Source organism: Gadus morhua, chromosome 5, assembly GCF_902167405.1.
Source record: "Gadus morhua chromosome 5, gadMor3.0, whole genome shotgun sequence".
NCBI lineage: Eukaryota > Metazoa > Chordata > Actinopteri > Gadiformes > Gadidae > Gadus > Gadus morhua.
The window spans coordinates 11,034,068-11,049,013 of record NC_044052.1 but is presented as its reverse complement, the minus strand read 5'-3'; the positions used below and the strand labels follow the sequence as shown (position 1 = coordinate 11,049,013).

The window sequence follows — 14,946 nt, the reverse complement described above, 5'->3', positions numbered from 1 at the left end:
GATCACACATTGTTACAGTTCAACTCTCCTTAAGAATTTCTAGACTACAATTTACTAGTTTCTAAAGCCAGTTCCAAAATATACAGGAAATAGATTTATTTATATTATAAAATGCAGAGCATTATGAAACACCTTATCATAAAATCAATGAGTTTTATATATATATATATATTAAAATGTAGAATTTACATTGCAGAATAACCTGTATCGCAACGGCATAAACCTGCCTTATTTTTCTACCTAAAATATATTCTTTCAGGACCTTGAAACCATTTGCTTGCATATAAAGTCAGCTGTACCCATATTAAAATGACACAAATGAGGTATTTTTTATTGCCTAATGCCCTTGTCTGACAAGTACCTTTGTGATTGACATGGTCGAAAGTCTTCACGGTCAATATTTTATAAGATGCATCATTGTTCATGCGTGTTGATAAAATAGTTGGGTGGATATGCACGTATATAAGTATCACGTCGGTGTAAAAATGCAACACAATTAATTTTTCTACGTCAAGAGGCAAATGTCTCCTTCATATATAGAAATGTCGAATCATTTGCTGCTCCATTTAGCTGTGATGGTGTCGCTATGATTCACTGGGAAGCACAAAAATATAACCAAACAAGAGTTTGCATCCAGTTTGTCCACATGAAGGCGCCAGAGTGCAGGACATGCTCTGGAGGAGACGGTCGTTCGGATCCGAAGTGGTGCTAGCAGCCGAGGGCCTTCCAGGAAACACCGCTGAAGAAGGGATGGCACTTGATGTCACTCACACCGCCGCCTCCAGAACCTAACCGATAGCCAGCATCAAACTGGAGTAACTGGAGGTTGGAGAAGACAAGACAGCGTGGTTACTGAAGGTAAGCTAAGGGCATGTGTGTGTTTTTGCGTGTGGAAGTGAGTGTTTTGTGTACCTCAGTGAGGAGGGAGGCAGCTGCGGTGCTCAGGTGGTCTGGAATCAGCAGCTGGGTGTGTGAGTATATTCCGGCTGGGTGCAACTGCCACAGTGGCTATTAAAAGAGAATGGCTTTCATGAGAAGTGTAACAGCCTTATCGATGCTAGCCAACACCGTGCATCGTTAAACTGGCCACTGGCTCTAGGACTATTTTGAAGCCGCATTTAACATGGAATTGAGTAAAGTGGCATCTTACCATTCCGGTCAGTAGTTCAAACAGCAACGCCCCTAAACTCCACCAGTCACACGCTTCCGTTATCTTTGACACCCCTCCAATTTCTTGTAAAAATATAAAGTTTACATTTACTTTAAAATATCAGCTGTTCAGGACAGAGCACCTATTGCCACTAGGGGGCATCCTTTCTCAACAGAGATATCTGGGGGTAAGTTTTACCTGGAGCGCAGTACATCTGCTCCACTGCCTGGGAGCTGATCTCTGACTGAACCTCACTCCACTGGCCGAAGAAGGAAAGTGACACTTTTCCTAGTAAGATACAGATATAGTTTCTCAGGTTAAATATGTTTTATGTCCTTGCACTTAAAAATAGTACTTGAAGTAGCATTGTGTAGCGTCTTGTCCAAGCTATCTTTGTTGTGTATGGGGAATGCTTAACCTAGTAATTGTAAATGCTTGGCACTTGTACCGACAGTGACATATTGTTTCTCTTTCTTCTGACAAATGTAGTTATTGTAATTCGCTTTGGATAAAAGCGTCTGCTAAATTCGCAAAATGTAAATGTGAAAAAGATGCAAAGAAGTTTTGGCTTTTCACTCAAGGGAGGAGGCCGACGTGATAGGCTCACCATTGCTGGTAAGGAGGACGTTTCTGGGGTTTAGGTCCCTACACAGGATGCCTTGCTGGTGCAAACTCTCCAGAGCGAGCAGGATCTGCGCACCCCACACACGGACCTCCTTCTCGGGAAGCCCCCAGAACACTTGAACCGCCGTTTCTTTGGCCTTGGAAGACTCTTGGGGGAACCGGGGTAGGTGGCACCAGCCGTCCACCTCAATGCTCTGGTCTTCCCCCTGCCCTTCGGATCCCTCAGATTTCAGGAAAGCGTCCATGTCTCCTCTCCGACTCTGGGTCACCGTCCAGGGAGCGCCAAACACGGATCCCGCCTTCGGGGGTCCATCCTTCCCGCCCGGACTGACCAGCTCCCAGGCTTCCTCAACAAGCTCCTGGCTTTTCACCCCAGTGAGGGCCATGGGGGCCCCCGGACCCTGCTTCCCGGTGGTACCCTGGGCGAGCGGGGAGGCGGAGGGCTTCGCTGCGTCGGTGTACTCGGAGAACACCGCTCTGTCCGTGCTTTTGACCTCCACCATGGCGGTCCGTTCCTCCGTGGTCGGGCTCCGGCTCTCCGGCTCCACCGCTCCCCTCCGCTGCGCCGGGACAGCCAGCAGCGAGCACTCAGTATCCTCCGGGGTCGGCCCCCCAGGGGCGGGGCCCGGGTGGAAGCCATTGGCCACCCAGGACGCCGTGCCGGGGATCTGGGTTTGGCAATGCGGAGCGAGGTGTAAAATGGCAGGAGAGGTCAGCGGGGCTGTTGGTCCGATAGTCCCACAGTCGAAAGGAGTGTCCGCTGCAGCGTACGGGTTGGGGCCCTCCACGCCGCGAGCGGGATCCGCAGAGTTCCAGGCCAACTCGAAGTCGGAGCTGCACTCGATGAGCCCCATGCCAGTGGTCTTCCCTCGCGGGTCCGCCATGACGTCCAGGGTGTGGTTGACGCGAGCGCACGCCAGAGGCAGCGCGGGCCTTTCCTGCGGTTTCAGGGGGTGCAAGCACAGACTGGGGGCCGGCGGGTGTACGTGGGGCTTGGTCGGGGTCTTGGCCGGACCCGAGAGCGAAGAGGGGCGCTCCGGTCGGGAGAGGAGCGAGGCGCGGGAGGAACGGCGGTTCTGCAGGCAGCCCGTCTCCTCGATGTAGGAGTGGGTGCCGCAGGCGTCCAGCCGCTGCAGAGTCTCGTCCCAGGAGGTAGGGGGTGAGACGGGGCCCTCGTCACGTGCTCCCAGGTGTAGGCCATCGATGGCGTTCTGCTGGTTCTCCGTGCAGATCGAGGGAGACGTGTAGCTGTTCTTCATCTTGATCCGGTTCTGGCCGGTGCTGAAGCATTCTGGGTGCTCTTTGGCCCTTTCGCTCTTCACTTTGTGTAACTTGGAGAAGAGACGTCCCCCTTTTTGTGAGGGAGAAAACACTCAGTTATTGAAATAGTACTTCATATTTGCAAGGACAACGTTTCCCTTACTCAGGATTTGATTTGTGACAATTTGAGGAGCTACTACCTACGACTGACTTTCACGATGGGTGAGGTAACCAGAAATGTTATCATCTGTTTAAATGTTTAAGCCACGTGTCTGGACTTAATCGTCATGACAACATTGGTATCTAGATGAAGTTAAGGTTGATTTTGTTTTTCGTTTTAAATAAGCAAACTGTTATAGTATTCCACAAAGGGTGAACGCTCATTCAATCAACCCATGTGTGATTAAAGACCAGGCATCGGAGGACAGTTGACGGAGCAGTGGCAGTGCAGGGCTTCACCTTGAAGGTGTTCCAGGTGCAGGTACACGGCGTCTTCGCTGACGTAGTAGCGCAGCAGCTTCACCATGTAGGGTACCCCCTGGGGTATGATGGTGGGCTGGTCCCTGCTTTCCCAGCTGGACTTCACCAGGCTCTGTGTGGGTGGAGCAAAGGCGGTCTGTAACTCCACCTTTCACAATCCAGTCTATCTGTGTGTACGCATGGGTTTCATCTCAAGTAGCACACAATGGAGCCTGTTATTGGGTTTAAGTTAAGTTAATTACAGATACATTAACTTAACTTGATCGGATTTAGAGGCCATAATTTGATCTAGACAAAGCTACACTGTGCAATTTTTTTCTATCTCCCACCATTGAAGGATAATCAAACATGTTCCATACTGTTCCGATGCATAGTGGGCATTTCTCTCTTAAATCTCTGAGCAATCAGGGAATTATACGACGGCCAAAAAGGAAAAGATATCCCAGCTCGGGTTGTACGGGTGTCTGGGAGATTCTGTGTTTGGTCCCCAGGCTTTGGAAGGGAGGATATAAGTCGTATCACCTGACCCTAGTTGGCTGTGCCTAGTTACTTTACCTTGTACAGCATGCTTCCTATTCTTGTTTTCTACTCCTTTACATCTACAATCATAGTTAACTATCAACAGAATATGAATGCAATTTGTGTGGAATACAGAGCCATTGCTTGAATGTCCTCTTTTGAGAGCCCACTGCTTATCATTTATATAGCGCTGTTGCAATGGAGGGTTGACTGACTAGCTGAGATGGCTTGAGCCTTCAGACGGATCAACAGAGAGGGAGGGGGACGGAGGCCGAGAGAGACATGAGAGACCTGGAGTAGCAGGAAGGAGATTGCACGCCATATTGACCCAGAGAGCATAGTATGTCACAGAGGCCTGATATCGGTCTCTCCACCAGAAAACACCACCTAAATTAAACTAGTACTAGTTGTTCTATGGATTATGTGTGTTCAACAATTCTCGAATAATTCTAATATACTAATAATATAATTGTTAAGGGCTTGATTTAAAAATAAGAAATAACAAAAAAAATAACAAACTCACCTTAACAACAAATGTCTCCTTATTGACCATACTTTGGACAACCATGACCTGTAGAATAAGAATATATGTTTCAGTATATTATCAAATTTAATATAAGATGTAGTTAAATTTCAATAATTGTGCTGGATTGATACTGAACCATGGGTACAACCTTCCACTCATAAGTGAAATCGAATCAGAAAAGATACACAACGGCTTACCTTGTCCACCACTCCCACCACCTTACACATGTCCAGGTCTTCCACCGGGGAGCTCAGGTGTCTGATGGGGCGGAATCGCAGGCTGCTGTACCCCTGGTGGGTGGAAGTGAGAGGTATGGATACCTTCAACAACTATTTGTCTACATTTTCATTTTGTTTAGAGAGCTTGAACCCAACAAGGGATAGGATAATGAATCAGACAAGGGACAAAAAATCCTAATCCTGGGTCCTAAATTCTAATGAGGTGATGAAGTTAACTGGGTCAGAAACAGTTGCTGTCTGTTCTTTAATAGTGAATAGGCAGTAGCTCAGGAAGTAGAGTGGGTTGACTTGTAACTAGAAGGTTGCTAGTTTGATCCCTCCTCAGCCCCTAGTTGATGTCGAGGTGAGGAAGACATCTAACCCTAACTGCTCCCTACGAGCTGGCTGTCAGGTGTGTGGTTGACGCCGCCGCTGGTGTGTGAATGTGTGTATGAACGGTTTTAAGTCGCTTTGGACAAAAGCGCAATCTAAATGCCCTCAATATAATGAAAATATAAACCACTGTCTTACCCCCAAGTGAGAGCTGCCCTTCCCCAGGTTATCCTGTAGGTGGGATATGAAAATTTCTTCGGCTCTCTTCAGATACTGGGTTGTCTTTCGTTTAACAGCCTCTCTGCGATCCTTATTGGGGTCCACTGGAAAAAAGACAGTTGAGACAGATCAAGACCTGAGTTGCGACAGAAGCATACAAATAGAAATAAAAAAGCATTTGCAGCCCTCGCAACCTTTCGACTCTACTGTGTTGACTTTGTACAGGAACAATGTGTTGCACACAGCCTATCCCACAAAAACTAGAAGACCATATTCATGGCAATAAGGAAATCCATTTATAACGCCTTTTGGTTTTTGAGTTCCTGTTTTACACATTTTTTCCGAGTTTTATTTCGGTATGAATCACATGCCCTTGTGACACGCACTGATTTGGGTGGAGAAACGGCTTTTGAAATGCTTCAGCAAGCATGTATTCAATCCTTCTTACACTGTACGCCGTTCAGCAGGAGATCCACCCCGTTCTTGTAGTAGCTGAAGGCTGCCTCGTAGTCTTCGTTGACCTCTCGGTCCAGAGCCATGCGGATCTGCTTAGCTGCCTCCAACAAGTAGTCTCGCTTTGCCATGGCTGGTTCCGCCCTCTCCAGGTCCAGATGGGCCTAGCACAATAAGGGTAACGTGTATAGTCACAAGGTAGTAGTAAGTAGGTAGTAAGTACCTTAAGTAAGTAAGGTAGTAGTAGAGTAAGTCAATAAGGGTAATGTGTACGGTCGTGTATGGTAGTAAGTTGGCCAGAATAAGTCATTTGTAAGTGCGCAGAACAAAAAACGTAGAATTGTAACATGGTATGCCAACGCTGTGTTTGTCCTCCTTCGAGTCAGTTCATGTGTACATTAATTAGAAATGGGAGTTGAGATTGTTACGCACCTTTGTTCCCGGTCCTTATAAGCAGAGGAAGTCATTTCTGTCTCTTGTCACTGGGCTCAGTTTGTGCCTGCTCGCAGCATCTCCACAGCTCAGCTCTTGTGTATGCCAGTACCATTGCGATCTAAGCTAATGTAAAAAGAAAACAAGAGTGAAAGTTAACCTTAAGGCTAGCACAGGACATTTATATAATTAAGTGGATACTAGTGAACCTTCAGGCTAGCACAGGAAATGAGAATAATCAAGTGGATACTATTGAACATAAAGGCTGGCACAGGAGCAGAGTAGAATCAAGTGGATACTAGTGAACCTTCAGGCTAGCTCAGGAAGAGGATACTAGTGATGAATGAATGAGTGGAACAGCAAACGCACATGAGGATGAGGAGGAGGTGAATCACAGCATGGTACCAGGGACTCTTGTCTCTGGTAAGAATACATATTTGAGTGTTAATTCACACTCCTACACCAGGATGTAGTTATAAATAAATAAATAATAAAATGAAACGATCACCACGGTTACAAAAGCACACCCACATGGAGACATGCACACTCCAGTAATCACATTTATTGTCCAATATGACAGATCAACGCAATTATTATTTGAAATAATGTGTGGTACTATAAACTACATGAATCAATTGGTCCATTGATTCCTTAATCAACCAATATAAAACATGCAATTCCCTCTAATGACAGACAATTCGGTACATCTTGAAAAATTCAAACTGTTGAAAATGTTAATATTAAGTGTTAATCCTGACATTAAGCTGTATATATATATATATAGATCATATGCAAATAACAATAATCTGGATTCTAAGAGGCTAGCTTCCTCCTAGGACAGCAAAAAACACAACACACACACACGCACACACATGCACCTCCCTCTGTGGCTAGTCACCGAGGCACCACATCTTAGCAGTATTATGACATGCACACAGCCATCTTCCCCCCGCCCCCTCTCCTCCATCATCAGGCAGACCTCCACCATTAGGGTCTCGACCTCCTTGTTTCAATCCTAATCCTCAGTGGTGTAGAGGGAGACAGCACTCCTGCTGCTAACACCCAGCTTACCTAAAGTGAAGCTAGCATGCGCTGGATCCACAACGCTACCACGGCAACCATGAGCAGAACGCCTCGTCTTCGGCAGCCTGCGTTCACGCATCTCAGGGAGATGAAGCGGAGGAAAGGGCTCCCGGGGAGCATGCCGATTGGTCCAGAATGATGTCACGGAGGGTACCATTTAAACCAACCCCCGCCCATCCACCGCCACCCATCCTGCCAGATGCCGGCTTAAAGAGACAGCGCTCCCTTTTTTTGGGTTCCATTTCAGTTTGACCTGGAAAGAGAACGATTTTCACGTATTTAGAAGATTAAGAAAATTACCCGCCAACCCTTTCCTCATTTAAAAGTAAGGCACTAGTAATATTGATGTGTGTTTCATTGTCTTCAGCCCCCTACAATACACAGCCATCCCCATCCTGCCTGGAATCCCTAATGGGCTGGGGACTGGTGCCTCTGTACCAGATGGAGACATGCTCTTAGCCCAGCACAAAGAACACTCTCCCCCTCTGCCCAAGGGAGGGCTGGCTGTCCCTACGAGGGCGGGGCTGCTGAATGGAGGGTGGGGGTGGGGGGGGGGGGGGGGACAGCCACAGCAAGGCCCATTGAGGGGATAGGGTTAATAAAGAGGGAGGGGTGTGTCTCTTACCCTAAAGGATCAAATGGAGAGGGCAGGATGTATTACACTGACGAATCAATGAATATAAAATATTTACTATATTCTATAGTAAATTAATCTATTGCTTACCACCCACCAATAATAACGTGTGTCATTAGGGCTGAATTATAAGCAATGGGGTTGTATTTTTAACAAGCTTATTTGAGGTATAATAAAAATGCATCAAACCAAGCTCATTTGAATGTTCCACATTATCCCCATGTGTGTTTGATGTTTCACTCCTTCATTAATCAGTAACATCCACTTGAATATTCTCACTTCCTGTGCTAACCCTAAGGTTCACTACTAACCACTTGATTGATTGTAATTGGGAGAAGACACACAGGTCATCATGATAACTTTTTAGCATTTCTTAGCAAAGGGTGTATCCAAATCAATGATGCATTGATCGCACTCTCAGGTTGGCGCTGTCAGACCCTCACTCCCAAAGCACAGAGGAGACACACGTAGTACCCATTTATTTGACTAGATTCTACACACTGGATCTTTTAAGCTTCAATCTAATATCTGTGTTAATGAAAACAAACCAAAATAACTTGCGTCGATTGAATTTATTGTGGAAATGAGAAGCAGAAATTGCATTGTTTTCAGGTGCAAACAGTTCAGTCACATCCCCCAAAACAGATAACTGATTACAGAGAAGAAGGATTGGAGGAAGCGTGCGGCCCCTCAGTTGAACTTCACATCGTAGGACACGTAGTAGCCGTCGTTGTACATGTACAGCTTCTGGTCGGCCGGATTGTAGTGCAGGTTGTAGTAGCTCTGCTGGAACTTCTCGAAGGGAATGCTGAGCTGCCTCTCCTGGCCGCTCCTGGTGTCGTACGAGTAGAAGATCTCCTCGCTGTTCGGAGACACCGGCAGTGGCCTGGTGGCGTACATCACTCCGCACACCATGAAGGCGTTCCCCACCAGCGGCTTGTACGCCCCGGTGCTCCATACGTTCTCTATGCCAAAGGACGGCATGTCTATCTTGGCCACGACCAGCCTACCTTTCGACTGTTCCGTGGCGTAGATCACCCACAGTCCGTTCTCATCGGCCGCAAAGTCCATGTTTTGATCGGATGAGTTGCTGTACGAGAACCTCCGGCTGGCGTCCGGGATCACTCTGTAGTCGTGCTCGGAGGAATTCAGGTTGAACTTGGACATGCTGAACGGGCTGTTGTACTGGTAATACATGGTGTTGCCGTGGACGATGTAATTGTTGCCGGTGTCACGTGGTATGTTGTGGACTTTGAACGAAGAGCGTAAGATCAGTTTATCATAATCAGAGTACAGTTTGAGGTATTGAACGGATGGGCCACGGTAGCCACCGTACCAATACATGGACTCAGAGCCCTGAGCAGGCTTGGAGTCTTTCCCCCAACCCCCATATCTATAGCCTGAATCCAGGTCAGCGTTGAGCTGGATGGCCATGGGCTTGCTGAGTCTGATGATGCCTTGGTGGTCACAGTTGCCTAGGAAAGAAGAAATTCATTATTTAAAAAGCAAAGCAAAAGGTATCACCGGCATTGCTATTGTGTCCACGATTGATCTTACCGATGTCGGGAGTGATGATGTCCTCCAGCTCCTTCTGGCAGTCGTCCAGCTTCTTCTTCAACTTGGCGAATTCCAGGCGGACCACATCCAGGTTGCCCTTGTCGTAGCCCTCCAGTCGGTCCACGATAAGCGTCATGTTGCGGATCTTAGAGACGCAATTGACCCATTTAGTGTTGACAATAAAGTTAAAGAATTTGTTGGGTTTTACTTTTGTGGCACCCAAGAATTTGTTATTCTGAGATTTTGCGCAAAATTATGTATTTCTGACAAAATGTTGTGTTTCTGAAATATCTTTGATATTTTGTTACCTCCACATACAGACTGTCGAGCGTGGGTGAGGAGCCGTTTAGGGCCTCGTGGAGCTCAGTGACCAGGGCCTCAAACTCACGGAGCTCCGTTCTGAGAAGCTCAAAGTCCAGTTCGACGTATTTGTCTGGGTTGCTCTCCAGCAGTTTCACTCTCATGTCAAGGTTCTCCAGTTCACTCAGAAAGACCCCCAATTTACCATCGTAGCTATCGATCTAAACAAAGGAACACATTAAATAATCCTTAAACGCAACAAAAATGTGTTGAATGTGGGAAATACAAAATTTTTCAACACTTTACAAAACATTTAAATCAACCATTTGTATATATCACAAACTTTAATGTGATGCCTTTCATCTATTTGCAATACCTTTTCGATTTGTATGGTCACCTCCAGGATCAAATCCTTGGTGACCTGCTGCATGTGCTCCACCCGACTGGCACTGAAGGTGGTGTCGGGCAGGTAGACGTGGCACAGACACTGACCAGAGTCTCCCACAGACACCGTCACATTGCCTGATACCCAGTCCTCCAGCGACTGTTGTTGAATACAGAGTAAGGTATTAGAGAGAGAGAGAGAGAGAGAGAGAGAGAGAGAGAGAGAGAGAGAGAGAGAGAGAGAGAGAGAGAGAGAGAGAGAGAGAGAGAGAGAGAGAGAGAGAGAGAGAGAGAGAGAGAGAGAGAGAGAGAGAGAGAGAGAGAGAGAGAGAGAGAGAAGGCATACATCTTGCATACATACTGTACATCCTAGTCATAGGTGAACTAAGGTCTCTTACTGTCCAAGCTGAAGCCGGGCCGACAACTGAAAGCAACAGCAGAAGTTCAAACATCTTCACTGTGTCGCTTTCAAAATCTTTCTGTGCTTTCTCCCCGGTCTCAGATGGGTTTTAAAGACACTTGTTGTATCATGAACACCTTCCTCCTCCTCACGGTTATGGCTCTGAACACCTGATGACCATCATCTACCCCAATAGATTGAAATGTTGACTTATGGTGTTATTAAAAGTTATTCCATACGTTTGACAAACTTCCGAACCGGGTGAGAAACACACCAGGTGAGGTGATCTTTATCATATTTACAAATGAGGACATACTATGCTATTAACTGATGTGTCAGGTGTGTCTTGTGTGTATTACCCAACTGTGCAAACATTCATGGCTTGTACTACATTCATAACAGGCTACTTACACCCCTTTGACCACTTTCATTTGCCTTTCTTTTTTTAAATATTTTTTGAATTTGAACTATTCTTTTTGAAACAAAACCAAACCAAACAGTTCAATACAAATTAAATATATAGCAAGGAACCAGGGAGTTACAATACGACTTATGAACTTTTACCTGAAATCTGTTTTTATATTGGTTGATAACCTCAATCCATCTTATCCAATATAATCAAATATGTCTTGAGTCTCAAACATATGTTATTTTTTCATAACAAAACTTTCATGCATCACAGTAAATATTTCTGCTAATGTATGTGGTCCTTGACTCAACCATTTTTTGTAATGTGTAATTTTACTGGCGACCAGCATTTTTATAAACATTTAAGCTTTAGCAAGCTCAGAGGCTGTGATGTCATCCTACCCAAATACAAAACCTGAGGACAAACGTTAATGGTAGTGTTTCAACCCTTTTCATGGAATCTCTGAATGTCTTTCAATAGTGGGAATGGGTAGAATTCGTTTTTTGCTTTTATTTGATTTCACTAAATATTATATTAATGTGATGTCTCTACTTCGACTCTAAAGAAACCCTGGTTGGCCAAGACATTTTGCTCCCTTAGACTGTGGAAGCTTTCGAGGCTTTCCCAAAGAAATGCAGATAAATATTCCATCCTCATCCTGCAAAGTCTCTTTTGAATTAAACCTGCATCGGGCCAGCGAATCAGGGCATAGGGATCCTTAGGCCCAAAGGACTCAGACACCTTTGTTTTACAGTGAAAGCTCTAGCCACGTATTAGAGTTTCACTCCAGGTGGAGTTTAAATTCTCTCTCTAGAGATAGCATGTAGTGGGACCGTGACAGAGTACTGGCATTTAATCTACTTCCATATCACTGAATACTCAGTGTTGCATATATTTATTAAGAGTTTAGTCTGAGCTGCTTGGTAATTGGTAGACCCTTTTGTTTCCCCATGAAGCTAGATGGTCTTGTATCTAACTCTTGACTCCTTTCCATGCCACAGTAAACATCGAAAACCACTTGAACAATTCTACCAATGTATTATCTGTGTATCAAATGGTAGTGTTAGAAACAAGCAAAGCAGCCTTGGGAGAATGTCCATCTGAACTATTTCAACACTTTCGCAGGTTCACAGGAAGGGCCACCAATGAGCAGCAGGTCATAATATCCAGAGGCTTGGCCCGTTAGGTCCTTTGGAACCACACACATAGATATTTTATGCTCTCTACTCCCCTATTTCTCATGTTGGTGTCTTAATTGCTTACTGGTTATTTATTTCATTGCTAAGAGCTGGGATTGATAGGCATTTAATTTGTACAAAGATGATGATCGTAATTCGGAAATTGCCCAACTTGGTTTTGATAAGTTTCAATATTTTTTGTTGTATTGTTTGATGTTTCTTATTCCTTCATGCCATATTTCCAGATATCATTTGGCAATAATCGATATTTAAGTTATTTGATTTTATTTTTTATAATTCTAACCTGCATTTTGAAAAATTAGCCCAATCAGTTAATACAATAAATTATCCATAATTCATTACAGATAATTTTTAATCAAACAATGTACAAAATTAATAAATAATCAGAATACATTCAGATTCAGACAAGGGGAACAAGTGTTCACCTTGTCACCACAGGTCACTTAGACCTTCCTCAAATGTAATCATAAAGATGTCTGACTATCAGCGTCCAAGTCACTGATGAGAAAATAAATGCGCTCCACACAGTAATCATGCACAAAAAGATTTATTCAGAAGAGAAACAGAAATGAGGGTTTGCTTGTCTCTCATCATTAGATTAGAATGGAAGGCGTATCCTCAATGGCCTTTGCTGTGTGATTAAACCACAGATGATAGTTGAGATAGTAGCCATCGTTGTACATGTACAGCTTCTGATCCGTTGGGTTGTAGTCCAGGCTAACATAGCTCTCCTGGAACCTCTCAAAGGGAACACTGATATAGTGCTCTCGTTCGGTCTTGGTGTCAAACATGTAGAAGATCTCCTCCGTTTTGATGTCAGCGGTTCTGACGGCGTAGAGAACCCCACACACCATGAAGGCGTTGCTGACCGCTGGTTTGTACACACTAGTCTGCCACTCCTCCTCTATACCAAAGTAGTGCTCGTTGATCTTAGCCAAGATAAGACGGCCGTTCGTCTCCTCACTAGCATATGTCACCCACAGCCCGGTCTCATCGGCGGCAAAATCTAAATTCTGATTGGGCGAGTGAGCGTAGGAGAACTTACTGGAAGCCCGGTTGATGAGCTTGTATTCATAGCTCATGGAGGTGAAATTCAGCTTGGCCATGCTGAAGGGACTACTGCGCTGGTAGTAAAGAGCGTTCTCGCGGAGAACAACGTTGTTTCCTGTGCCGTACCAGTTACTATGCAACCTGTGATGCTGGAAGTGGTTTCGTAAAATGAGATCTTGGTAATTATCATAGAACTTGACGTCAATGATGGCTGCGCTATAGTACCCAGAATACCAATACATCGACTCATTGCCGTTAAAAGGCTTTGAGTCTTTCCCCCAGGCTCCGAATTTGTATGAAGAACTGAGGTCTGCGTTAATCTGACTGACGATAGGCTGGCTGGCTCTGATGACACCGGTGTGTGCGCAGGATCCTGTAAAGAGCAAATTCAACACCAAGTCAGTTTAAGTCAGAATTTGGGTCAGAGGACAGAGGATTGAGTGTGTTAGAATGTGAGCCATCTTCTCACCAATGTCGGGGTGGAAGATCTCCTGGTGGCGGCGTTCGCATTCCTCCAGTTTGAGCTGGATCTTTATGTACTCACGGCGGGTCTCCAGAACCAGGTTCTTATCGTGTTCCTCCTCCAGCTGGGTCAGGGTGGACATCTGAGATGTGACCTGAAAGAGGTTTCCTTCATTATAATTACCATAAAGATGAATTTTCCTCCTTCCACTCCTAAGACGTTTAATGATCTACAAAATTATGTTTCTGGAAAACCCAAAGAAACTTCAGACCCACCGTTTCACGCAGGGACTCAAAGACAGCGGCCGATGCTTGAACCGAAGACTGGAGCTCGACCACCAGAGCCTCCGCCTGTTTGATCTGGATCTTCATGCTCTCTGTTTGGGTGTCGTTTACCGCCTCAGGGTCGCCCTCCATCTTCTCAATCTCCATGGTCAGGTTGACAATCTTCACGGTGTACGCCGTGATCTGGCTTTCATAGGACTCCATCTGCAATCCAGGTTATGCATCCAGGTTACATCACATACCCATAACAATGTTCTTCCCCAGCCTGACAACGTATTGCAGCAGTAGTTAGGGTTAGGGTTGGTACCTTGCCCAGTTCCAGCTCCAGCTTATGGGTGACTTCCACAGCCACCCCCTCTACCTCCTCCAGGTCTTGTATGTTGAAGGTAGAGCTGGGCAGGAAGGCTTTGCAGGAGCACTCGTCCCCTGTCCCACCATCAGTGACCTTCTTAAGACTCGCTTCTCCCCCTCGTCCAACATGCTTTAAGGGAAGCACACATTCACAGTGATGATGCGTTTGGCTGGAATACAGGCAGTGGTTTTGGTTAAGGACATGGATTGATTCTTAATGGCTTTTTGTTTTACATGTTGTACATACCCCGCAGGTAGTGGTGGAGCTCAGCAGGAATAGGAAATATAGAATACCAATCATTCTGGCGTAGTCAATGTTCTTATGGTGGAGCCAAGTTGATGTATGGACTTATATAGTGGTGGCTCTAGAATTTATGATTCTAGAGAGAAGAACTGCACCTGTTCAAATTCCCAGCATTCCCTTCATGGATAACTGTTATATGGCCATGCCTATTAAACGAGCCAATCTGTATGGTTATCAGGAGACTGTGGTAATGTTCAATTGTAAAATATACAATGTTTGACTTGGTATTGGAACCAAAGACGGTTGAGTATCAGGGACACAAAAAAGAAGATGGGTCAAACTGTAGCTGCCTTGAGATAGTACGTAGTTATTAT

The 14,946-nt window shown here is 45.3% G+C and overlaps 3 protein-coding genes across 6 annotated transcripts; all 3 read right to left on the bottom strand.

Moving 5' to 3' along the window:
* Window positions 1–81: 81 nt before the first annotated feature.
* Window positions 82–7,495, bottom strand: rps6kl1 (ribosomal protein S6 kinase-like 1). 4 transcript variants are annotated; one of them, XM_030356584.1, is made up of 13 exons: window positions 7,286–7,419; window positions 6,584–6,634; window positions 6,215–6,340; window positions 5,778–5,946; window positions 5,309–5,433; window positions 4,757–4,849; window positions 4,557–4,604; window positions 3,494–3,626; window positions 1,758–3,125; window positions 1,349–1,438; window positions 1,151–1,233; window positions 913–1,008; window positions 82–819 (listed from the first exon to the last, which is right to left on the bottom strand). In XM_030356584.1, exons 4-13 carry the CDS (start codon window positions 5,911–5,913, stop codon window positions 709–711), a joined length of 2,283 nt encoding a protein of 760 aa, XP_030212444.1. In that variant the 5' UTR covers window positions 5,914–5,946; window positions 6,215–6,340; window positions 6,584–6,634; window positions 7,286–7,419; the 3' UTR covers window positions 82–708. The 4 variants fall into 4 exon arrangements, with proteins under 4 accessions (XP_030212444.1, XP_030212443.1, XP_030212445.1 ...); XM_030356583.1 differs by lacking the exon at window positions 6,584–6,634 and having other exon boundaries at window positions 7,286–7,495; XM_030356585.1 differs by lacking the exon at window positions 6,584–6,634 and having other exon boundaries at window positions 6,215–6,335.
* A 993-nt stretch (window positions 7,496–8,488) lies between these two features.
* On the bottom strand, window positions 8,489–10,648 carry olfm4.2 (olfactomedin 4, tandem duplicate 2). Its single transcript, XM_030356588.1, has 5 exons — window positions 10,571–10,648; window positions 10,165–10,332; window positions 9,797–10,009; window positions 9,489–9,633; window positions 8,489–9,406 (listed from the first exon to the last, which is right to left on the bottom strand). The coding sequence occupies exons 1-5, from the start codon at window positions 10,622–10,624 to the stop codon at window positions 8,622–8,624; spliced, it is 1,365 nt and encodes a 454-aa protein (XP_030212448.1). The 5' UTR covers window positions 10,625–10,648; the 3' UTR covers window positions 8,489–8,621.
* Window positions 10,649–12,718: 2,070 nt separating this feature from the next.
* On the bottom strand, window positions 12,719–14,629 carry olfm4.1 (olfactomedin 4, tandem duplicate 1). Its single transcript, XM_030357123.1, has 5 exons — window positions 14,576–14,629; window positions 14,285–14,458; window positions 13,969–14,181; window positions 13,700–13,847; window positions 12,719–13,603 (listed from the first exon to the last, which is right to left on the bottom strand). Exons 1-5 carry the CDS (start codon window positions 14,627–14,629, stop codon window positions 12,774–12,776), a joined length of 1,419 nt encoding a protein of 472 aa, XP_030212983.1. The 3' UTR covers window positions 12,719–12,773.
* Window positions 14,630–14,946: the final 317 nt, after the last annotated feature.